Raw genomic sequence first — 25,244 nt, 5'->3', positions numbered from 1 at the left:
TACAGCAGTAAACAAAGCGAATGGGAATCCCTCCCTTCATGGAGCTGTCCTTCTAGTGGAATAGGAGACAATAAATAAGATAAAAACATAAAATATGTACTATTTCTTAGATAATGAGTTGGATTTAACCCGGGTTGTTATTTAGCCAGGCAAATAAGGTAAAGTGAGAGGGGCCAGAGAGTTGAGGGTCTAGCTAAAGTGATTGACAATGGAATAAAGTAGAGGTCGATTAGGAGGAGAAAGAGGACATGTGAGGGTGGTAGAAACAATGGATTGAAAGTGAGGCAAAGGATTGTTGGAATTGGGGTGCTAGCAATTGGGGTACTAAAAAAAAATAGGAGGTGTCGGTTGGAAAGTAGATGTTTGGAATTGAGATAATGAGGGATTGCAACAGTTGTGAATGGCAAGGTCAAGGGAGTGACCGTGGAAGAAAGTGACTAAGGATGGAAAATAAACATCATATGCAAGAGAGACTTCCATTTGTGCCCGTGTGGAGTAACAGGGACCAGAGATACCCTCCTTCCTCAAACTAGTGGAAAGCTGTACAAAGTATATTGAAGTAGTGGTTTTCAGACATTGGACAGCAGGCAATGCACAAAAATGATCCTTGGGAGAAGGTGAGCCCTTATGATCGCCCCAGCTTTCTACCTGGATGGAGGTCGCGATACAAGGAGGGGTAGCCTGAACAGAGCCTGCCAGTCTCCCTGAGTTCAGGAGACAACGTTGAGAATTCAAGGAGGTCAAAGAGACTGGAATTCAGAGGATATTGGAGAAGAGAGAGTTCCACAGATCTGCAAGGGGTTCTCCTGAGTCTTCAGCAGAGTGCTATTGCATGTGTGCATGTGAGGCAACCACTTGAGGCTGGTGAAAAATAAGGGATGGCCTTGGAGTCCTGGGCTTCTGGTGGTGAGTGGTATAAAGGGCATGATGGAATTAGTCGTGGTGATCCCAAGACAGACATTCATGGAGAGGCTGCAGATATTGAAGGGGAGACCAGGGAGTGGTCTTGCCAGAAACACAAAGAGTTCTGGGGCTCCCACTTGACCTTGATGATGGAGGAGGCCTGCAGGGGGGTTATTTTACTCCAAGGATTGCAATTCTCTCTTGACTTCTGCTAATTCACTTGACTGCTGCCAGTGGAGGCATGGAGTCCTATAGAGAGTTGGACGTACCACGGCTCATCATCTAAGAGTCATGTTAATGTGCTCCTTTTTTTATGGCCTTTCTCCCCTAGAAGAATGCACCTCTAATTTACGGTTTCAAGGCAGGATTCATGTAACAAAATGTGTTTTCCAGCAAAGTTATGAGAAAATATTGGTTCCTTTAAGAACTGCTTCTACTGTTCATATACATAAATAGTGATTTCGGCCTAAAGATAGTTGCCTAAGATTAGATAAATTCTGAGTAAAGGAAAATTTCCAAGGCCAAGTTTGAACTTCTTAGAGTTGGAGAGAGAATTCTATTCATGTGTGTTCCCAAACCCAAAGACGTAGAAAGTACTCAGTAAATATTTATTGAGTGAATGTGTTCTGGAGTGAAATGTGGCATTCTGAGTAAGTGAAGACTTCATGTGAATCTTGTCGTGAGTACTGAGGCAGCCAAGATTCTAACTTTTCCACGTGTAAATAGACTTCTTAAACTGCAGTTTCCACCGTGCCAGCTGGGCATAATGATTTGGAACTTTTCTTGTTGGTTTATGGTTGTTGATTTTTAAATTCTTATATTAGGAATGATGGGGATGAATGCATAACTGCGTACATGTCAGGTTAGGGACTTAAGGTGAGAGAAGAGCTCTCTCAAGAGACCCATATCCTACAATTCATAGATTTCAATTTCATTTCTATTTTGAATATGTAATACATTCACATTTTTCAAAATTGAAAAGGCTCAAAGCAGTAAAGTAGCTTCCTCCTACTCCTGACTGCAATTTGCCCAGCCATTCAGTTCTCCCCCCTAGAAGCAACCACCATATGATGTCTTAAAAAGGTGAGATGACCTTTTAGATTATGCATCAGGTTAGAAAATAATAGTAGAATAATAGTAGAAGATGCTTGGTAAGTTAGTAATTACTATACACCAAGCGTTGTGCTGCATATTTGTATATAATTTAATACTTTGTCTTCTGTGTTCAAACCTCTTTCTGCTCTGCCACCTTGCCCCTTGTGAGCTGATGACGTTGCTTCTTTGTTTTCTGCAGACCATCTTCTCTCTCTCCTGTTACGGCTGGTATCCTTCTGTTACGATCTGGATTCAGCGGTGTGTTGGAAACTGGCTCTTACTGGCTGGAAAGACCGATTACACTCTTCTCTTCCCAGCCCTCTGTTCAGTAACATCTTGTTAGTAATTTGGAATCAGTTGTGGTAGGGATGTTCTTACCATGGAAACTGGCAAATGCGACACACCAGGGCTGTTTTCCCCAGAGAGCTGGTTGTTAAACATGTATCAATGCCCCACTGTCTGCATCCTTTCCCCCTCCTACCTTTCGGTTGGTTCACTAAAAAACAAAGTTAACTGAAGTATGGAATTTAAACAATTATATACATATCTTAAATATATTATTTTGAATGAAGCATTTACAACCATTTGACAAGCTGTTACCACTTTTGATTATGAAAATGTTGAAAAATACAGAGAAGTTAAAAACTGGTGTAATGAATATTCACATACCTACCTCCTAGATTTGATAGTTCTTAATGTTTTTTTTAACCATTTCATAGTAAATTGCAGACATCATGACAGTTGGCCCTGAAGTGTTCAGCATTACTTCTCCTATATCATCCTCATTCCATTATCACTGAGAAATTTATTGTTCCTCCAAATCATTTACTACCCCGTCCATATTTGAATTTTCTAATTGTTATTTTCCCAAAATGTCATTCACAATTTTTTTTCTAACATGGATTCAGCCAGGGTTTGTGCATTGCATTTGGCTGTTATGTCTCTTTTAAGCTAGAACAATCCCCTCCTCAGTTTTTTTCATGACGTTGAGTGTTTTCTATTTTTTATGTTTCAAGCGTATAAACAGAAGTAGTAAAAATAGGCAGTTAATAACCCCAATATATTCATTGGTTCAGTAATTATCACATTTTGCCATATTTGCTTCACTTTTTTCTTGGCTAGAATATCTTAAAAACAAATTCAAGACATGTCATTTTACTCCTTTGAGCTCTAAAAAATAAAGACATATTCTTATATAACCAAACTGGTGTCATAATAATACCAAATAAAATTAATAATGGCATTGACTTTTTAATGAAACCAAGCTACTTCTTTGGTAGAATATTCTACATTTTGGGTTTGTATGATTGTTTTTTCATTATATCATTTAACTAATTTTCTGATCTCCTGTATTACCTATACACGGGAAATCAGATCCAAATTCTTAAACACTTTCGGCAAGAATACTTTATAGAGGATGAGCTGTACTTCACAGCACATCACATCAGATGGCACACAGTCTAGTTGTTCACTGTTGATGATGTTGAATCACTTGATTAAGGTGGCGACTACCAGTTGTCTCCATTGTAAGGATATATTTTCCCCCTTCCACAGATTATCACAGTAATTCATGGAGTGATACTTTGGCGTCACATGAAAATTATTTTCTCCATCAACCTTTCCTCCAATGTTTAGCAGTCATTTATGTTCTTTGCCTGAATCAGTTGATTTCAACAGGCATTGGAAAACATTACCATTCTTCTAATATAAGACCAAGGCTTTTTCTTTGAATGTGGGCTGACTTGTGTTCCCTGTAATGGTTGAAGGAGACCATCTAGCATCTATATTATATCTTCTCTCAGTTGTCTAAATTTGAGTTTTCTAAGTGGAACAAGTAATACAAAGAATTTTAGAACAAACAATACAAAGTGCAGAATCATTAAGATTTTTTTCCTCACTTTTCATGATTCTCTTGCCCACTCCTAATTCAGTATTGGTTTTTGAGGTGTTTTGGGGTTTTTTTTTTTTTTTTAATTGGAGTAGAGTTGCTTTACGTTGCTGTGTCAGTTTCTGCTGTATAGCAAAGTGAATCAGCCATACGTATACATATATCTCCTCTTTTTTGGATTTCCTTCCCATTTAGGTCACCACAGAGCATTGAGTTCCCTGTGCTATGCAGTAGGTTCTCATTAGTTATCTGTTTTATACATAGTAGTGTATATATGTCAATCTCAATATCCCAGTTCATCCAATACCCCCCTCCCCATATTCATACGTTTGTTTTGAGTTTTTTGTTTGTTTTGTTTATTTTTAAAGCAACTTGCTTTTACTGATTCTTTCCAGAGGATTCATTCTTCCCATGGAAACAGCAATTCCTTTTTATTCTCATCTGTTTCTGTAATATTTAAATTGTAGCATCAAGTACAGATGTGATAGATAGGTTTGGGAACAAAAATAGCCAATTCTTAGTAAACATTCTACTTACTCTACACGAGTAGAGTATGCAGAATGCTAGATAGTATTCAATAGTTTTACTAGCCAAAAGTGTGCTGTGGGCCTCAGTGAGTGTGTTTCACAGGGAGAATAAGTGTGTCAGTTAATCAGCAGATTGTCACATGGAGGTCCCTTGAGAGAGTCTACCATGTTATAATTCTACTTGTCTTTCACACTAGATTTCTAGTTCCTTAACCGTGAAGACTAGTCTTATTTGTATGTGTTTATTTTAATCCCTAATGCTTAGTACAGTGCTTAGCACGTAGTGAGTGCTCAATGAAAGTATTTATTGAATGAATCCATGACTAGCACCAGAGGAGACCATATTGACCTCAAGTCAATTCCGATCTTAAACATAGTAATCTTCACAGTGTTTTTGCAAGTGTCAGCGTTGGCATGGTCATTGTATATCATTTATTCTTTCACTGGCTTTTCCTCTTCACCTTCCCTCAGTCTTTGAGTCTTTCTCTGCTCTGTGCCAGCTTCCTTCAACTTATGGTGTGTGGCAGGCTACCTGTGTCCATTATCATTCTAGTTTCCTGATCAAGATGCAAAAATGTGTAGCAGTTCTGCTGCAGTGCCGCTATGCACAGAGAGATGAGATTTCTGGGAGAATACAAAGTAGTTCCTTAGTTCTCTATTCTAGAGCTTAACCAGTCTCAGGAACTGAAGTCTTCTGTTTCTTCACAGAGGAAATATGACAAAGGCAGTGGCTGTACAAGCTTCCTTCATGGGCCGCCCTCCCCACTGCCTCATCCAGTAAGCAGGAGCAGCTACTTCTAGAGGTGAGAGGGGAGGGAGGACAATCTCCGTAACCCATTTGCATCCACCCAGCTGCAGAGTTTTGGTTTTGAGAAACAGAGTGAACAACTTGTGGAGTTGCTATGCTGAAGAACTTTAAAACAAGCCTGCATAGGATTGAATGCTCAGGTGATGTAAATTATGCTCTTCATCGAAGCCCATAGTCTCTATTTTAAAAGAAGCAGTTTGTAGCTGAATATTCCCAGTGATCCCAAGTTCCTGTTTCTGTAGATATTAAAAGTATTATACATCTTCATTTGAGACGATTGTTAGCTTCCAGAACCAGGAGAAAGCTCACCAGGAATATAATCAGTGTTTATTGCATAACTTGCTATGTGCCAGGTACTATATTAAATTCTAAACTTTTCATTGAGTTTTCATAGTAACTTGGGATTTATCTGTTTCACAGATGATTAAAGTGAGAGGCCAAGAGAGGGTAAATGAGTTGTCTTTGGTCACACAGCTAGTGTGTAGCAGAACCAAAGGATCCAAACCCAGATCTAATTTTAGTTTAAGCCCTTAGTCACTGACAGTATTCTCTGGGGTTCCAGCACACATATTTGAGTTCTAAAACTGACTTTTCAGGTGAGGGATTAGTGACCAAGGATGACCTAGATTTTTCTGAATGGTGTCAGTAACCAAGATGATGTGCTTATCAGGTAGTTGTAATACCTACTCCCAGAAAGCTTGAGACATGTTGTCATTTTGACCAAGGGGCAGATACCTCAAAAAGTGTTTGCTCTTTATGTAAGCAAATGAACGTTGACTTCTTTTGAACATTCATTCATTTAGTAAGCTAAGTGCATTTCTTTCTCTTTCTCTCTTTCTCTTTTTTTTCATTTGACAAACCATCATATTTCAGTATTTGAGTCTCGGTTTCCAGGCTGAATTCATGTTGTGTATTTAATAAGACAATGAAAATTCTTTGAAGATATTCTCAAGCCCAACAGGAAGGAGCACAGGGTTTGATTTGTACTTGTTTTTCAAGCTGGCTTCATCTGGGGACAAACTCTATTGTAACTTTTCTAAAATTTGGTGCCAATAGGAGCTAAAATAATAAAATCAGTACAATTACATTAAATAGGAAATGAGAGTCTTTTATGTACCAGGCCTTAGATTAGGTAACAACAATTGGTCACTCTTCTGGGAAACAGTTGCTAAAAATTGCAATCAACCGGTAGTCACTGATTGGCCCCGTTTACTACATTGTGTCCCAGGAAGAAAAGCAATCTCCTCTTATGACAAGAGCTTGCAAAGATAACACTATTTTTTTTTCCCTAATCTTCATCACCCTTCTCATTTTCTTATGATTAATTTGTGCTATTTATTCAGCACTTATTGATAATATTACATACCTCGCACCACGCTAGCTTCTGAGGCTTTAGATATAAAAGAGAACTCTTGCCTTCAAGAATCTGACAGTAGTCGAGGTGGGGGAGTCAAGGAAGGGAGGGAATACGGGGATATGTGTATTAAAACAGATGATTGAACTTGGTGTACCCCCCCCCAAAAAAAAAAAGAATCTGACAGTATAGTAGAGGAGAGAGAAAACTGTAATATAGGATAATAAATCCTCTAATGGAGCTAGTGAAGGCTCTATGGAAACACAGAGACAGGACATCAAACCCAATTGGCATAGGTGAGATTAGGAAGACTTCCAGGGTGAGAGGATACTTGAATTGCATCCTTGAAGGAAAATAAGAGTAAAGGAGCCAAGGGAAGGAAAGTGTTCTTGGCAGAGGGAACCATAAAATAGCACAGGAGAGTGGCAGAAAGTGTGCTCTGATATTGAATGACCAAAGATGTAGGAGATGAGGCTAGAGAAAGAGTGAGGGGTCATGTCGTGATAGCTTTGTAGGCCAGACTGAAACATTTAAACTATCCTACATGTAATGGGAAGCCATTAAAGAATTTTAAGCAGTAGAATAACATGTTCAGATTTGCTTTTTAGAAAGATTACAATGGCATCAGGGAGTTGGCTTTGGGGAGATTAAAGTTAGAGAAGTTAGAAGGTTGTTGCAGTTCAGAAGAGAAATATTGAGGGTCTGTAACTAAGGTGAGCTAGTGATGGGGATGGAGAATATGGGAGAGATCCAACAGATATTCAGAGGTGGTCTTAAATTTACAACTTAACACAGTGTTTGGTAACCAGTTTGCCATAGCAGTGTGAAACTAGAGAAGAAGGAGGAATTTAAGATGACTCCCGCAATTTCACACTTGATATATACTGGTACCATTAGTCAGCAAGAGGAATAGACGTGGAGGAACAGGTTTGGTAAAGAAGATGATAGATTTAGTTTGGGGCATGTTGAACCTGAGATGCCCATAGAACAAGTGAAGAGGATCAAGTAGGCAGTTGGAATATTTTTATATCTGAAGTTTAGGAGAGAAGATTAGACTGGGGATGATGGTAGTATATAGATTTGATCCTTTTCAGTCTTTGTGTTCTGTCTACTTTTGTTACAGTTATTTGATTAGTACGTAGTGAAAAGCAGATTTATCATAAAGCTAATTAACTTTAAACTTAAATGCTTCTCACATGCACAGCCTGCAAAGAGCCCTCGCAAATGTGTTTATTTACATGGTCATGTGTTTTTGTAAAATTTGCAAAATCCAGATATTTTAACTACAATTGATCAAAATTTCTCTCTTGGCATTCTTAATTACCCTTTTGCTCTTTTTGTTTCTAATGTTGGAATGGTCCGAGGTGTTTTTGGAATCTAGCTGCGGGAAAGTTGAGCTGGGGGTACATTTAGTTTGGATTTGCAGTCACTTCAGTGTATAGTTATTGCTAGCCATCCCGGTGTAGGAATGACCTTGAGAAATACCCCTGCACTGTGCCAGCTCACCTGGTATTGTGACACAAAGGTACAAAACCAGCATTGTGTCGAGATGCGAATGTGTCTTAACACCCCTGGCAGTGGTATCATGGAAATAGAAGAGGATGAAATGTACGAAGCTAGAAACTGGTCAGTAGAAAAACTTCTGATACAAAGGCTTGTGTGCTGGAGGCTTTATTTGGAATAGGATCCCAGGAAGCAGGGGTTGAGGACAAGGGAAGTGAAATGGGAAGGAAGGAAAGAGGATTCAAGGATGTGACAGTGTGTTCATTTTGGCTACAGGCAGCAGTTGTTCTATCATACCTAGGACTTTTAAAGCAGCCTTGTGAGATGCTCTCAGAATTGCTCGAATGCAGAAGGGGACACATTCTCCCATGGTCACTAAATCCTTCTCTGTTCAGAAGTCCCAAGGAAGAAGTGAGAGAGGCAGTGAGCTGTGCCATGAGCTGTATATGAGGTGAAGTCTGCTTGCACTGGTCACATGGGCATGAAGCCAATATAAGCGTGTGTGGAACTGGTTGCTGTGGCAGTGGAAGGAGTGGAAGGGGTAAGCGATGGGGCCGAGAGGATTCCGAAGTGGCGACTAGGAGGCGTCTGATATTGACAGTGGATTCTGTTCTCATTCATTCCTAGTCAACCATCCTATCTTGTTAGAATTATATATATCAGTGCAGTGCATATGGTTTATAAATCTCCATTCTTTTTTACTTTTTGATGACAATCACACAGAATAGACTTTTATCAGAATTAGTTTGTAGGACACAAACTTTTGATGGTTATTATGAATTTTAGTCAACATGCTACTGTTAACTATTTCCCTTGTAGGGCGTTTTCCTGTCCAAAACGTCCTGAGCATATTTGGTCCATGCCAAATGGTTATGGACAAGACTGAATATCAAGGATGTCTTACGGACATTTTGGATAGGACCAAATGTCTGCTAACCAATCAATGCTTGCCAGAGTTTTCCTATACATACATGATTTATACGAATAGGATCATACTATGTAAAATACTCCAGTTTTCTTTTTCCTTAGTGTATTTGGGTAACTTTTCATAACAATTTAGGTAGACCTACTTTGATCCTGTTTAATGGCTGCATAGTATTCCATTGTGTGCATTTACGAGAATTTATTTAACGAGGCTTCTCTAGTGATGGATGTCTTTCCTTATAGAAATACAAAAACTTCTTTCTTTTATCTCTGACACATTTTTAAGAGATACTGGGAGGACAGATTAGATAATGGGAGTGGTCAGAAGGAATTTTAAGTAGAAAATGTTTGGCTTTTAAAGTCATCTGACTGTATCTTTTTTCTCTTCTGTGGTGAGGATGAAGTGCTTGAGGTTTCTAGGGCTGAAAACAGAAGACTAAAACGCTAGGACTTCTGTTATCTCAGGTCAGCAAGAAAAATACTCAGTATTTTTGCCCCCTTTGTAGCTTTTCAAATTTATTATTTGCACAAAATTTGCAGTTGGGATTAATGCATTGGATTAGGATTTGAACTAGATGACTTTTCATTTTTCCCTGCAACCCCAGCACTTGATAATTTGATAATTTGATAGCCCTTTCCCCTCATCATGTGATTAGCTATATGGTAATACATAATTATTAACATATTAACTGTATAATAATTTATAATAGCAGTTGCATTTCCATATGTCAACTGGAGGTTATCAGGAAGGACTTCTGAAAAGAGGAGACTTGAATAAGAAAAGGGGATAAGGTTTTTCTTAACAAAACCAGCCTTTAGTTTTCCCTTTAAGCAGATTTATTTATTTATTTATTTACATATTTACTTATTTTATTGGCTGCATTGGGTCTTCGTGGCTGCATGTGGGCTTTCTCTAGTTGTGGAGAGTGGTGGCTTCTCTTGTAGCGGAGCACAGACTCTAGGTGTGTAGGCTTCAATAGTTGTGGCACGAGGGCTCATTAATTGTGGCTTGCAGGCTCAGTAGTTGTGGCACACAGGCTTAGTTGCTCCACGACATGTGGGATCTTTTCGGACCAGGGATCGAACCGGTGTCCCCAGCGTTGGCAGGCAGATCTTAACCACTGTGCCACCAGGGAAGTCCCTAAGCAGGTCTTAAAAGAAGTGATAAAGTCACCTCTCTCCTTAAAATGCCTGCTCGTAAAGCAAATGTATGGGTTGGTCTGTAGTATTTTTTAGCAAATTGTCTGGACTTAGGTAATTTTTTTTCACTTTGTCACAAGAGAGCCATGTTTTTATGTCTGTATAGTTACTGATCTTGCCTCCTTGTGTTGTAGAAATCATCCAAGAAATTAGTTCAGTCGATGTGGAGTCCTGGACTGCTAAAACAAAGTTCAAAATGTTATTGATCCAGAGACTAAGACACAAGGAAGGAACAGAAGAGCAAATCATAAAATTAAAACACTTGGTAGTTGGCCTTACCTCAGCAGTGGAAGTGTGTTCTCTTTTTCGACTCTCCTTTTACTGGATATGCTGGGCAATTACTAACCTTTGCGCTGTTACCTCACTGACACAGTCAGTCCTCATTTATCATCCTTATGAAAGCTACAAGTCTAAAGGAAAGACAGAAATAGACTCATTGGTTCTAAAATAAGCCCCTCGGTTCTATAGAAGAACTACTTATCTCTTGGGAAAGATGGGAAGGTTCCCATCATCTCAGCCTGAAAGCAAGCCATCCTTTGTCTTAGCCACGTTTTCCATTGATGGTCATTTACTAGGAAAAAATTCCAGTGAGTGTACAGTGAGTGGTACAGACCACCAAAAAGATGGAGATGCCCAGCATGCCTCACTATTTATAAGAAAATATTTCTCCTAAAGATGGGAAAATCCAAGTCTTTAAATACTCTGGGAGAGGAGAATAATGGAAAAAACTCCTCAGTTTCTGTTCTCTTGGTTCATAAGATTTTTCTCACAAATCATTTTGGACGGGCTATTAAGTGACTGGAATCTTATATTAATTGCCTCACTTTGGGTTTCTGGCTAACGTATCTGGCAGCAAGACTGAAGAACAAGCAAAAGAGAGCGAACAGCTGGTGGTGGTGTGGGAATGTGAGCCCATCCATTATTTGTGGCCTGGAACCCTAAGTTAGGTGGGAGGACCAAAGGGCTGTCCATAACAGGATAGTCCACGTGAATGGTTTGAAGTAAATGATTTGGCTTCCTGTCTTTTAAATACAACCGAAATTTAGTCTAGGTTAATTTTTGGTTCTCAAAGGATACTTTACTTGCTATTTCTACCAGGAAGTTCATTCAGCAGGTCTCTGTGGCATTTAGTATATATATTAGTACGCCTTCCTAGACGATCAGTCACCCATTGTCATGGGTTTGGGAAATATAACTTAGTCAAATCCTACTTTTCTTTTTTTTTTTGGCCATGCCATGAGGCTTGTGGGAGCTTAGTTCCCTGACCAGGCATTGAACCGGTGCCCTCGGCAGTGAAAACATGGAGCCCTAACCACTGGATCTCCAGGGAATTCCCTAATCCTAGTTTTCCTTTGGTATCTGCTTTCTAAATCCCTTTGCGGTGTGGATCCTGAGTAGGTCAGTCATGGTTCAACAAGGAGAACCCAGTAGAAGACAGATACTCAGACACACACCGCATTCATTAAGGAATTTCTTCTAAGGAGGAGGCGTATGTAATTGTGGAGGCTGTCTAAGAAAGTCTCGAGTTGGAAGGGCAGGCTGTCAGGAAGGGAAGGTCATGAGTAGGTGGAAACCCCACGGGTGTGGTCTGCAGCTGCTTTCGACAGGTGGAAGGTCTCTCTCTCAGAAAGTCTCTACCCTGCTTTTAAGGCCTTCAGCAGATTGAATCAGTCCCACCCAAGATAGCTACCCTTAAAGTCGACCCATTAGGGACTTTAACTGCATCTGCAAAAGCCCTTCACAGCAGCACCTGGGTTCATGTTTTTTTTTTTTTTTTTTAATTATTTTATTTTTTTTGGGGGGGTACATCAGGTTCAATCATCTGTTTTTATACACATATCCCCGTATTCCCTCCCTTCCTTGACTCCCCCCCCTCGAGTCCCCGCCACCCTCCCTGCCCCAGTCCTCTAAGGCATCTTCCATCCTCGAGTTGGACTTCCTTTGTTATACAACAACTTCCCACTGACTATTTTACAGTTGGTAGTATATATATGTCTGTGCTACTCTCTCGCTTCGTCTCAGCTTCCCCTTCACCCCCCGCCCCCTCCCATACCTCAGGTTCTCCAGTCCATTCTCTGTATCTGCATCCTTATTCTTGTCACTGAGTTCATGTTTAATTGAATTACTGAGGGCTGTTAGCTATCCGAGTTGACACATCCAAAATCCATCACATTCAGAGAAGCCAGAGGAACTGCCTAGAAAATACTGCCACAGAGGTGCGTCTGCAGGTGTTTATTAAATCAGGGCTGGTGTCTCTGCTGCTCTCTATAAGCAGTCCCATCTGAGCACTCACGGTTGTAGAACTGCCCGCTGTGTGCCTCAGCCAGGGGAGCCTGGTTCGTTAATCTTGTCAGGACTGAACCCCACTCTTGAGTTTTCAAAAGTTGCATGTAAAACAGGTTTTTGTTGGCTGAAAAATGTTTTCCTACTGATGGCCATTTTGTGAGTTTTTAAATATTTGTTTAAACTTAAAAGCCAAAGCTTAAGAGTCACTGCCAGTGGAAAACTAAGCACTTACTTCACCAGAGAAGCTATTAAAATGATCTGTTCTGGGGGGGTGGGAGTGGGAAGGGAAGTGAGTGTGGTTGTGAAAGGACAACAGGAGGGGTCCTTGTGGTGATGGAAATGTTCTGTATGTGACTGTATCAATGTCAGTATGCTGATTGTGATGTTGTGCTGTCACATGATTTGGTTTTGCAAGGAGGAAACTGCATGGGCAAAAAGTATGTGGCACCTTGGGTAAAAACACATGAGATATTTCTGTTATTTCTCACAACTGCAGAAGAATGCACAATTATTTCAAAATAAAATTCTAATTAAAAGATTCATTTTATAAAGCAATCCTTTTATAATATGATTAATCATTTTATAATCCATCTTTTAAAAATAGTCATGTTTTGGGACTTCCCTGGTGGTCCAGTGGTCAAGACTTTGCCTTCCAGCGCAGGGGGTACGGTTTTCTATCCCTGCTCAGGGAGCACACATGGCCAAAAAAACAAAACATAAAACAGAAGCAATATTGTAACAAATTCAATAAAGACTTTAAAAAAAAAAGGTCCACATCAAAAAAAAAATCTTTAGAAAGTCATGTTTTCTTAAGGAGGTAGTTACCTATATATCTTAGTCCTATGCTCAGATAAACTACATACTCAGTATATAGTAAGTGACAGATGATTTTTTACAAAACATTTTTATAGTAAACACTACTCAAGCTTAAATTCTTAGATGAAATATTGGGCATACTGTAAAAAGATGGAGTCTTCACTCTGTAATGATGGTGACCGAGAAAAGATGTGATTTACTACCTCAAAAATAAGGCCGAACATAACCTAAAACGTTAAGTCAAGTGGAAACCTCTAGAAATGTGCAGGAGGTAGTTAGTTGTAGGACACATACCATTTTAGCCCAGAAAGTTGTATAGATCGAAAATACAACCGTATTGGAAGGACCTAGATGCGTGTGGATTCACTCATTTAGTGAATATTTGCATGCCTCTGATGTGCCGGGCAGCTATCTGTAGTTTTCATGTATTTCAGGAACTTTTCTAGGTGCAAATGTTGATGTCCTTGAAAGCAGCCACAGCTTCCCCAAATCTCCATTGATACAGCTGTCAAAATCTGAGAACCACGTGGACTGGATTTTCTCAGTGTGTATTTCTGATCTTACTGCAACAGAGTTTTGTAGAGAAGTGAAATTCAACCAGTCAAAAATAAATAGTGACATTCTAAAGATATCTACAAATATAATTCTTTTATGAAACGTTGATTGCCTTAAAAGATATTTTCAACTTGAAATGTCTTTCTCTTTTAGGTATTTCTATTTTAGGGATACAGAATAAGAAACTACAGTTAAGGATGGGAAGGTGGGACCAAACTCAGTTTAAAAGTTAAGAAACAGGTATTTATAGCAAATAGAAGGAAGCCTGGGATAATCAGAGGTAACCTCCAGGGAGCAACATTGGGGCTGGGCCCTGGTAAACCCAGCCTAGGTGCTCTGACTCCTGGGGACTCCGTGTACTGTGCCCAGGACTCTGCAGTCACGTTAGGGAAGGTGTGGGCTTTGCTTCTTTTTTTTTTTTTTTAAAGTCCCTTAGAGGTGAGCACCTCAGTGAGTGAGTGCCCTTCTTACTTGCAGAGTTTGGCCGATGAACAGCAGGTCTGTTCCCTGAAAGCTGTTATAATCTAAATTAGTAGATAAATTCAGGGTTCTACCCAGGAAATGACCTTATTAAGAAATACTGTCTACATCAAATAAACTCCTACCCTCACTCCACCCCCCCCCATTAGATTTTTTTTAGGAAACCACGATTCCATATTCCACCCTAGTAAACCTCCTGGCAGACGTGACCTAACTGGGAGTGAGGTTGTTGGTGGCTAAGGGACCCCCACATACCTGGAGTGGAGAAGCTATCCTGCTAGGGAGATCTTGGCCAGCCACTTAACTGGGTGACCATTGGAATTTTTAGAAGTAGTAAAACTTTTGGTAAAAGAGGGCTTTTGTCTCCTAGAATAGTAACAGTTATCATCACTTAAAACCAGTGATTTCTATATACAGCAAGTGCTTCTATATATATACTCCTGTATTGTTTATATAGGACTATTTTAAGATCTGTGTCACATTTTTCTGGTGTATTTTATGGTGGGAAAGTTCAGTTGGAAAAAATGCACTTAGCTTTGGTGGGGATGGTAAGGTAAAATAAGTACTTAAAAAAAAAATTTTTTTTTTTTTCCCATTTTAGCTTTAAACAGGACAGAAATAGCAAGGTGATCTCCCAAAATGAAATCGTCTTGTTGCTCCTTAAGCAAACTTTACCATGGTACTCATGTTATAATACTAGATCTATCACCATATTGGTCAGTAGAAGATCTGCAAGGCATAAGAATTCATCCATGTATTCATTACAAAAACCTGTGAGGTATTAGCTGTTTTTGTGTAACATAGCTTGTGATTCAAGGTTTCTTTTTCTTCTGATTTTGCACCTGTTGAGTTGAGAGGGCGATGGGTAGGGTAGGAGCCTATTAAGAGATAGGCCCCTATCTACTATTAAGAGATGTAGAGACCCAGGTACTCCCAGCCCGGGTGTGGCTTTGTCAGGAGTTAGGTGTGACTGTGCTGTGGCCGAGGTGGGGCGGTCCCAGGGGCTTGCGTTAGGGCCGTGCGTGGAGGGGTCGGGCTACTGGGATTGCTGATCCTTCCCCGGAGCAGAGGCTCCTTCCTGCTTGTTCTGTGGGGTTGAGTAAAACCATGGAGGGTACAACTGGAGAAAATCAAGTCATTTGATTGGCTGGACAATGAGAGCGAAAGAGGAATATGATGGAGACAAAAAGATGGAAAGATGGGGGTTTTGGGGACCAGATTCCTGATGGCCTTTAAACTCTACTCACACATTCTCTTTTAAATTTTGTTGTTGATGGAAAATGAGCACCTTGAGTAACAGAATGATATAATTATTTTGTGGTTTTGTAAGTTTTACCTTTGTGTATGTAAGTGTTAGTTACTGTGCTAGACTTGGCGGGACCTGCAGATGAAGAGTGATACAAAGACGAGTAACACAGAGGTCCCTGTCGTCAAGTAGTTTATGATCTAATTAGGGAAACAACTAACCTTGTGGTAAGTGAGGTACGAGTGTGTAGGTAGCAAGCTGTCCGCTGAGGAGGCACAAGAACCAAACGGTTGCTTTCTGCTTCAGAGATTTGAAGCCTGCCATCCTGCCTCATCCCTGCCCAGGTTTCTCCTCTGGCTCAATGTCTCTGGCCTCCATTTCCTTCCCATGTGCCATAGTTTGTACATCTTACAAGATCTTGGTAGTTCTCGCCTCAGTTTGCCTCTTATAAAATACGAGACCCAGACCTGAGCACAGTCTTCCACGTAGGCTACATGGAGTAGGAGCATTGCTGCCCTTGTTCTGAGGTTGTATTGCCACTGAGTCATCGTTAGATATGTTGCTGGACCACCAGGTCATCTATTTGGGAGGACCTGCTATTAACAGAGAGAGGGGGTTGCAGAAAGGAGGTCCTACTGGAGAGGCCACAGGCAGGCCTGTACTCCCCTCGGAACCTGCTGAAGTCTGCTTACCCTGCTTAGCTGCTTCTCCTGTCCCGCTCTGTTCCCCGTTCCTGCTGCTCCCCCCCCTTCCTGCCTCCTACACCCCTGAAGTCCACTGTTAGGCCCTGACCCCTCTGGTTCCTCCTGGGTGGTAGTTCTGTGCATTTTATACACGTTCTTGAATGTAGATATATATTCATTCATTCATTCTTCATTAAAAAGAAAAAAAAAAGGGTTGGGAGAAATGGAGAGAAGAGGCAAAGGTGATGTGATTTAGATGTGTAAGCCTGGGTGATTGGAGATCTGATGGCATCATTTCCAGAAGTGGGTACTCAAAAGAGGGAGGTGTTATTTGGGGGAGGACAAACCAGACTCTGTCTAAAGACACAGCCCTTTTCTCTCTGGTGAAGGCTGCCTGGCAGAAGCAGGCCAGTGTGTGTGTCCCTGTTAAAAGCAGGAAGGGCTGCTGTGGAAATCACAGCGGATGGCACTGAGGTGATAATCCTTGGACTCTTCCTCTCTGACCTTTCTTGAGTATCTCGTCACCAAAATCATCTTTCATGACCTTTTGGCTGCATTTGATACTTCTGACTCTTTTCTGCTTCTTGAGGTAGTTTTTAAAAATTTGGCTTCCAAAACACCATTCTCTCTATTCTCTGCTCACCTCACCAGCCCCTCCTTCTCAGTCTCCTTCTTGGCTGTATCTCCACTTCCTGCACTATGAGACGTCCGCCGCCCCAGGCTCAGTGCTGGGATCTTTTCTCTGCCCACACCCTCTCTCTTGGTGATCTCCTCCGGTATCTGGCTTCACTAGGCTCTCTTCTCTGGGGGGTTCTCACGTTTCATCTGTAACCCACATCTCTCTCTCTCTCTTTCATTCTGTACTTAGGTATGTAACTGCCTGTTTCACATTTCCACTAGGATGTCTAGTAGCCATCTTGAACTTAACCTGTCTAAAACTGAACTGATTTCTTCCTTCTAGACATGTACCTTCCACAGTGCTCCTCAGTAAAAGGCAGCTCTATCCTCCCCACTACTCAGACCCCCAAATCTTAGACTCAGCCTTGGCTTGTCTCCTTCCCTCCCGCCTACATTCAGTCCATCAGCAAAACCTGTTGGCTCTTTCTAAAATACATGCCTGGAATCTAAGTACTTCTCACCCCTCCACTGTTACCATCCGGTCCCGGCCACCGTCCCGTCTCGTTGGAATCGCTGACATAACTTCTTCACCGGGTTTCCCTTTCCTGGCTCTGCCTTCCCCACTGCGTCTCCCTCCCACCAGCCGCCAAGGCTTTTCTTACCACAGCAGCCACCGATCCTTTCAAAACAATACAGATCAAGTGGCTCTTCAGCTCAGTGACTTCCCACCTCCAAAAATGTAATGGGGACATGATCCGCCCTCCCCCCCACCTTTGCTTCTTCCTCTCCGGCTCACTCTGTTGCAGCCACACCGGCCTCCTTGCTTCCCCTCACGCATGCCGGGTCTCCCCTCTTCAGGGCTCCATCGTTCCCTCCACCTGAAGCGTCTTCCCCGGCCCCTTCCTTGCTTCCTTGGGCTCCACGATGTTCTTTAGCACTGCTCAACTGTCCCTTTACCAGGGAGGCCTTTCCCTGGCTAGCCTGTATGGAGTAATTCGGCCCCTGCTTTTTTGTTCTCCACAGCACATTTTATACAATCTGACGTGTTTTTATACTGTGTTTCCCTTAATGTCGGTCTCCCCTGCCAGAATGTTCCTTGAAAGCCGGAGCTTTGTCTTGATTCCTGAGGTACGAGCCTGGCACATAGTAGGCATTCAGCACATGTTTACTGAGTGAACAAATGGATTTGTGTGACTAGTTCATGGATACGTACATAGCATTGTGTTTTATGGATTATAAATTTATGTTCATAAACATTAGCTCATTGATCAGTTTGTTCACTTTTTGTAAATCAGACTAAATCTAACTCTAATGCTATTTGAAGTGTATTGACTTCCTTGATGACTAATATGCAAACTGGTTTCCTTGGGAGATCTTAAGTATGGCCATCCAAATCTGTCCTCCATCCTGTTTTGTTTTAGTGACAGGGGACCTGAATTCTGACTTAGCATTTCTTTCTTTTATCACTACTTCCATAGAACTAAATCTTAGGAACTTTATTATTGATTTTTACTTACTGAATTATTACAGTCCTTACGTTAGATAAACTGGGAAATGTTTGAAAACAAAGGCATATCAAGCGCCTCATTTGCCCTACCCCTGTTTAGTGAGCGGCCGCGACACTGCACAGCCTCCGGGGAAGCTTAGGCCTCGCATTCTGTGCCCCTGCAGTTCTGCGACACAGCAGCCATGGCAGATACAAAACGTTTGGCTTTAGTTTCTCATTGTTGAATCTTGGTTGTTTTCTTCCTGCTGTTCGAGTGGCATTTTAGGACTCTTTCTGCCTCGTTCTCTCATTGTTAGGTCTCTTGGACTACTGCCTGTCACTTGTTATTAGCTCAGCTGTGTCACGGCTCCGTTCTACTTCATCTACCCTCTTGGTTTTCTTCCTTAGCTATTTCAGTTACCCTGTCTACTGTTCCATCTCACATGATTGACATCGAACTTGTGTGACAGCAAGCGAGTCCATATTTTCAACAGGCGGTTAAGGTACCCTTTGTCAGTCTAATCATGGTCTTGCTAATTATTCCTCTCAAAATACAAATGATATCTGTCTTTCAGAATTTGAGCCTAGCATTGTGGTTAAGGTTAAAAGATGTGAGTGTGGCAGCCTGCTACCTTTCTGGGCTGACTCTCTAGAGAGAATATGCAGTGCTTTGATGTGGGAGCAGTGGAAGCAGGCAGAGGCAGAAACTTGACCCCAGTTTTACTGTGTATCGATGACTTTACCTAGCCTGCCTCACAATGAAGACATGTTCTTGTAATTTCATCTGTGCAAGTGCCCTGTTTTGAGCATGTAGCAGTTAAAATTTAGGTGATTATTTAATAATAACTTGATTATAATTCTGAATTTGAACGGAAATGTATTTATAGCGCCCTGAACTCTGAAGATAGGCCTGCATAGATTCTCTTAGGTCTGACTTAGTGATCCCTTAGTGATCTAGGACCAGACTAGGTGGAGAGAGACTATGGTTAAAATTTCAGGACGGTTTGAAATGACATGGATACTGCATGACTGCAAGAATATAACTAGCCACAGAGGGCTGTCTCCAAGCCCTAATTGTGACAGCAGTGCCTGCTTTATTCTGTAGTTAATCAAGTTTATTTAATCTACGTATATTTAAAGTTTTAGTGCTACTTAATGCCTGAAATTGCATATTGTGCTGACTGCTGTATTTTCATTCTTCTTTTTGGAGGTTAAGAGTCCATCAGTTTATAATCTTTTCTAGTTTTTGGTTTATAAATGTCTTTTATTTGTTTCCCCAACATTGCTCTGCTGCTTTCAATACTGGCTTAATCCCTCCAAGACTCAGATTAAGAAGGATACTGTTTGAGCTCAGTTTTTAAAATTTCTATGTTGACAAGTTTACATTTTCCTTTTGATTGCTGCATTGATGAGGCCGAAGACTGAATTCCCTGCAGTGAACGGTTAAGTGGGGGAAGAAGTACCTTATATCGCTGTCCTCCAAAAGCACGATTAGAGAAGAGGGGTATCATTTTTTTCGTACTGCTTACTGGGAAGAAGGTTCAAAAAACAAGACTTCTCACCAGGAATTCCAAAGCTAAAAATATGTGGCTCTGGGGCAGATGAAGAAGTTTCAACATTGGAGGTGGGGTGTGAAAGGGTACAAGTGAGCTCGGAAGAAAACTTAATTTTCAGTCTAAGAAGCCTAGCTTACATGAATAATTTCTCCTAGAGTAAGGCCCTTTCCAGTCAGATCTGTTGGTGCTGTTGAGCTGGTATTTCAAGTATGTCCATCTGCATTTAAACGAATTGCTCCAAGACAATCTGATTATGCGGTAGTTACTTTGGTGAGAATAGCGCCTCAGTGGAATGGAAACTTCATTTTGAGTCTAATATTAGACCTTGCTTTGGAAAATTCCTTTTAAATGATCACAAGCTGGGAATAGCAAAAGAATTTAACTTTCGACAGACAGCATTCACCAAGAATTTTTAACTGCTTATGTTTGGGTCCTTGGGAAAGCAGATGTGAGAAACTGACCGAACCAAATTGACTAGACTAGAATTGACTTGACCTGATGCGGTGTTTATATCTATTGCTGATAAGTTTCCCTCCTAGTCTCATTTGCTCAAAATATTTTCATTCTTTAAGCGTGAGCATGCTAAAGATGCAAATTGTTAGGATGCCTAATTGTCTAACAATCTAAACTTCTGGGCCTCCAGACAGTGTTGCCTAAAGAGGGGTCGGAGGCAGAGCGGAAAAGGGCGGACAAACCTACAGAACCAAAGGCAGTCTCTGAGTAAGTGCTGGGAACGTGATCAGACCTGGCCTTCAGGGTATTTTTAGTTTGTCTGGCTGGTTGTGTCTGAGCAAACTCACCCAGTTTGAAGTTTTAAGTAAACTTTATTTAAAGGACACCCTCTCACTCACACCCCCCCCAAAAACCCACCTCACTCTGACATTTAAAAAAATAATATACATGTTAACTGATCATGAAATTTTTAGATATCACGTCTCCTTGGCTTAACTTAAGGATAAGTTTCAGATACCTTGCATGTCTTGGGTTGGGAAAACCAATATTGGTGTTTGAGATAAATTTAGTATTTTAAAAGATCTTTCTGAAATTGAAATGCATCTTTTAACCACAGTGTACATTTAATGTAGTGGGCTTTTTTTTTCTCTAACTAAGCTGGTAATACATTGATGGAGCCTTAGAATTGAGGAAGAATATTAATAAATTAATAGGAGCTACCATTTATTGATCACCCAGTGGATCCCAGGCACTGTCTTTGCTAGGTACCAACGTTATCTCTGATACTCATGATAATCCAGTGTGGCAGCAATTATCCTAAATCTGGGTTTAAAGAAGAGGAGAGTGAGGCTTAGAAAAGTTACATAGGGGACTTTCCTGGTGGCGCAGTGGTTAAGAATCTGCCTGCCAATACAACGGACACAGGTTTGAGCCCTGGTCTGGGAAGATCCCACATGGCGCGGAGCAACTAAGCCTGTGCGCCACAACTGCTGAACCTGTACTCTAGAGCCTGCGAGCCACAACCTTTGAGCCCAAGTGCCACAACTACTGACGCCCACATGCCTAGAGCCTGTGCTCCACAACAAAGAGGAGCCACTGCAATGAGAAGCCTGTGCACTGCAATGAAGAGTAGCCCCTGCTCGCTCGCTGCCACTAGAGAAAGCCTGTGCGCAGCAATGAAGACCCAACGCAGCCAATAAATAAATAAATGTATATTAAAAAAAAGCTAATGGTTCAAATTAGGCCTTCAGCTAAATTAGCATTAAAAAAAAAAGTTATGTAGTTTGCTCATGATGACATGGCTGGTGATGGCTAAAGTGGCAATGCTGGAGTTCACATACAGGACTGGTCAGCTTCACAGCATGTGCTCTTCTTTATAGGTTATATCTTTTTGATGTTTACTATATTTGAAACGAAACCCAAGAATTTTTAAACATTTACTTATTCATTTTCAAGGGATAATCATAAATCCATTACATGTTAACATAAATAACATTTTTATTAAAAATAACGTTTTTCCAAAAATATAAATAGTGCTGTTGTTTACCTTTCTGTGTATCTCTTTATTAAATCTAGCTAAATGGAGGGCAGCTGGATTCTCTTTTGCATTCAGTCTGTGCTGTATACTGTTTTAATTGAAATATGTGAAGAAAATCTGGCCTCACACAGATATGTATTTGGAAGAAGGAGGGGTATTTTAATAGCCTTTTTGAATAATTGTGGAAGTGCTTCTTTGATAACATACCAAAACTCCCCAAGGGATAGTTTCTTTTTTTTAAATAATTAATTAATTACTGGCTGTGTTGGGTCTTCGTTGCTGCACGGGCTTTCTCTATTTGTGGAGAGCAGGGGCTACTCTTCGCTGCGGTGCGCAGGCTTCTTATTGCAGTGGCTTCTCTTATTATAGAGCACGGGCTCTAGGTGCGCGGCCTTCAGTAGCTGCAGCACGTGTGCTCAGTGGTTTTGGTACATGGGCTTATTTGCTCCGTGGCATGTGGGATCTTCCCAGACCACGGCTCAAACCTGTGTCCCCTGCATTGGCAGGCAGATTAACCACTGTGCCACCAGGGAAATCCCCAAGTGAAAATTTCTTAAAGGTTAGCTGGAATACAGAATCTGAAACTATGCCAGTGGACTTTTGGTGCACTGTTACATTAAAATCGTTTGGTCTGGAATCTACCTTACAGAAGAATTCTGAATAATCTATGTAGCTACTCCCTGACTCCAGGAAGTAGAGCTTAATTCTTACTGCTTACCCCTCCCTGGGGGTGGGCTAGACCTAGTGACTTGCTTCCAAAAAGTAGAGTGAGGGAAAGGGAAAAATTAGTAACTTTGCAGTGGAGAAACCTGGGAAATACTACCTTAACCAAGTGGTGAAGGTGAGCATCACCTGTGATGTGTGGCTGCCATGTGAGACCTGATATGATGTAACGAGAAGACTCATAATCCCAGTCTAATCGTGAGAAAAACATCAGACATATCCAGAGCAGAGGTCATTCTACAGAGTAACTAACCAGTACTACTTGACTGTCAAGGTCATGAAAAACAAGGGAAGACTGGGAAACTGTCACAGACCAGAGGAACCTGGGAAGACATGACAGCTAAATGCAGTGTGGCACTCTGGATTGCATACTTGACCAGAAAGAGGACATTAATGGAAAAACTGGTGAAATCCATATAAAATCTGGAATGTACTGAACATTACCATATCCCTGTCAATTTCTAGTTTTGATGAATATATCGTGATAAATCAAGTAAGATGTTATCATTGGGGGAGACTGAGTAAAGAGTATACAGGAACTCTACTGTCTTTGCAACTTTTCTGTAAATCTAAAATTACTGCAAAATAAAAAGTTTTTTTAAAAAAATCCACTGTTATGTATTGCATTCTGAATAAATCATTTACCCATGCACGATTTGGTAACATCATGGCCATGGTCATTTGGAAAATACTGGTTCACAGAGTTTTGCAGATCTTTGAAATGCTGACACATTTTATTGTTCAGTATTTTTTAAATCACATTTGTTAATAGCACCACCTGTCTCATCAGAAAAGTCTTTCCTGAGAAGCTCTTAAGCTCTTGGTGGTGGATACAAGTTTCCCCAAATTCTAATTTTCCCTTGAAAGCTCAGATGTTATCTTTGGCAGCAAACACTGCTGTTGTTTTCCTTAATGGAACAGGCTCATCTTGTTCATTTTCAAGAAAATGCCTGCCAGATATCCAAGTTGAAATAACCACAGTTTGTTTGGTAGTCATTCTTTCAAATAAAAATGATGTTCAATGAAAAAAGTGGCTGGTGCAACTTGCAACCCAGTTTGCATGAGTCCTTGTGCTCAAAACAGCTATCGTACTTCAGAGTGCAACAGAAGTGTTTTATGGTACTTCGCTGTTTTTCATGTACAGTATTGACAGACAGGTCCTGGGAATCAGGATATAATGAAAGTAATAAATTTTACTGCTTCATCAAGGATATTCTTTTTTTCCTCCTGAAAAGAATTATTTTATTTTTAAATTTTCATTGAAATATAGTTGATTTACAGTGTTGTGTTAGTTTCAGGTATACGGAAGAATGATTCATAAATGTGTATGTGTGTGTGATTCATGTATTCCTGTGTATATATTCCATTATAGGTTATTACAAGATATTGAGTAGACATCCCTGTGCTATACAGTAGGTCCTTGTTGGTTATCTATTTTATATATGATAGTGTGTATATTTTAATCCCAAACTCCTAATTGAAAAGGTATTCTTAAGAGGAACTGATTTTTTTTCACCTTTCCATGTGTGTGTGTGTGGTGGAGAAGACAGTGACCACTAGTATAGTGACCACTGCTACCGCTGCCTTGATTTGCGCTCAGGCACTTTTACACCATTGGTGCAAATATCAACACAGTGGAAAATTCCAGGAACATTTTAGTATTCTAAATGAAAATAGTTTGACTTTGCTGACTCTCCTAAAAGGGTCTTGGGCACCCCTAGGGGTCCACAGACCACACTTTGAGAACTGCTCTCCTAAAGTAAGGTAGCAGTTGCTAAAAGGTCACAAAGGAAGAGCTGACATAACGGAAGACCAAATCCATTAGGAAGTAAATGGTAACACGATGGTACGTGTGTGTAGACAATAATGCTTTCTGGCTTAACTGGTCTTACTTTCTATGGCCCATGAAGCTTTTCTGTTTGTTTGTGGTATTTCCAAACCATTTTTAAATGCGGAAAGGTAGACTTTGATAATCTGGTATCTGCGTTTGCTGCTGTTTTTACCGTAATCATTTATAGGACTTCATTCAGGAGTTAAGACACTTTCCTCTGAAAATTACCTCTTTGTTTTCTTTTCTTTAAAGGTAAATCTCACCTGGCTATTGTGCAGCGAGTAAACAATGAGGGGGAAGGGGATCCATTTTATGAAGTTCTGGGAATTGTCACATTAGAGGATGTGATTGAAGAAATCATCAAATCTGAGATTCTAGATGAAACAGATTTATACAGTGAGTACCATTGCCTGAATGTAATTTTCCAAAACCTTTGCTTTTATTTGTCATGTTGTTTGTGAGTCATCTGACATCTCTCCAGCTGTTGTCTGCCTGTTTCTAATTATGCACTGTGTGTGTAGGCTGGGTACTGCCTACCAGTATATTTTATTCCAGTCCCTTCATCAGGGAAGAAGAGGCAAGTCCTTTGATGTCAACTGGCCATGTTTTTTTGAAAAGCCAATTGCTTCTAACCATTGATCTGGGCATTACTAGCCCCGAACAGGAACCTCCATTCTTGGTTTTCATATTTATTTTACATCTGGAAGAAGAATTATTCTTTACTAAATATTCATTTTACACAATTAGGCACATTGTTTTCAGATAAATTTCT

At 40.6% G+C, this 25,244-nt stretch overlaps 1 protein-coding gene across 2 annotated transcripts in view; it reads left to right on the top strand.

Moving 5' to 3' along the window:
* The window catches only part of CNNM2 (cyclin and CBS domain divalent metal cation transport mediator 2), a 144,438-nt gene that overhangs the window by 94,565 nt on the left and 24,629 nt on the right, over window positions 1-25,244 (top strand). For both annotated transcript variants that reach the window (XM_057736063.1, XM_057736062.1), the window contains exon 2: window positions 24,725-24,868. In XM_057736063.1, the coding sequence (XP_057592046.1) occupies window positions 24,725-24,868 (144 nt within the window). The remainder of the gene's footprint in view (window positions 1-24,724; window positions 24,869-25,244) is intronic.

This window comes from Hippopotamus amphibius, chromosome 5 (genome assembly GCF_030028045.1).
Source record: "Hippopotamus amphibius kiboko isolate mHipAmp2 chromosome 5, mHipAmp2.hap2, whole genome shotgun sequence".
Taxonomy (NCBI): domain Eukaryota; kingdom Metazoa; phylum Chordata; class Mammalia; order Artiodactyla; family Hippopotamidae; genus Hippopotamus; species Hippopotamus amphibius.
This window is presented reverse-complemented; position numbering and strand designations above follow the sequence as displayed.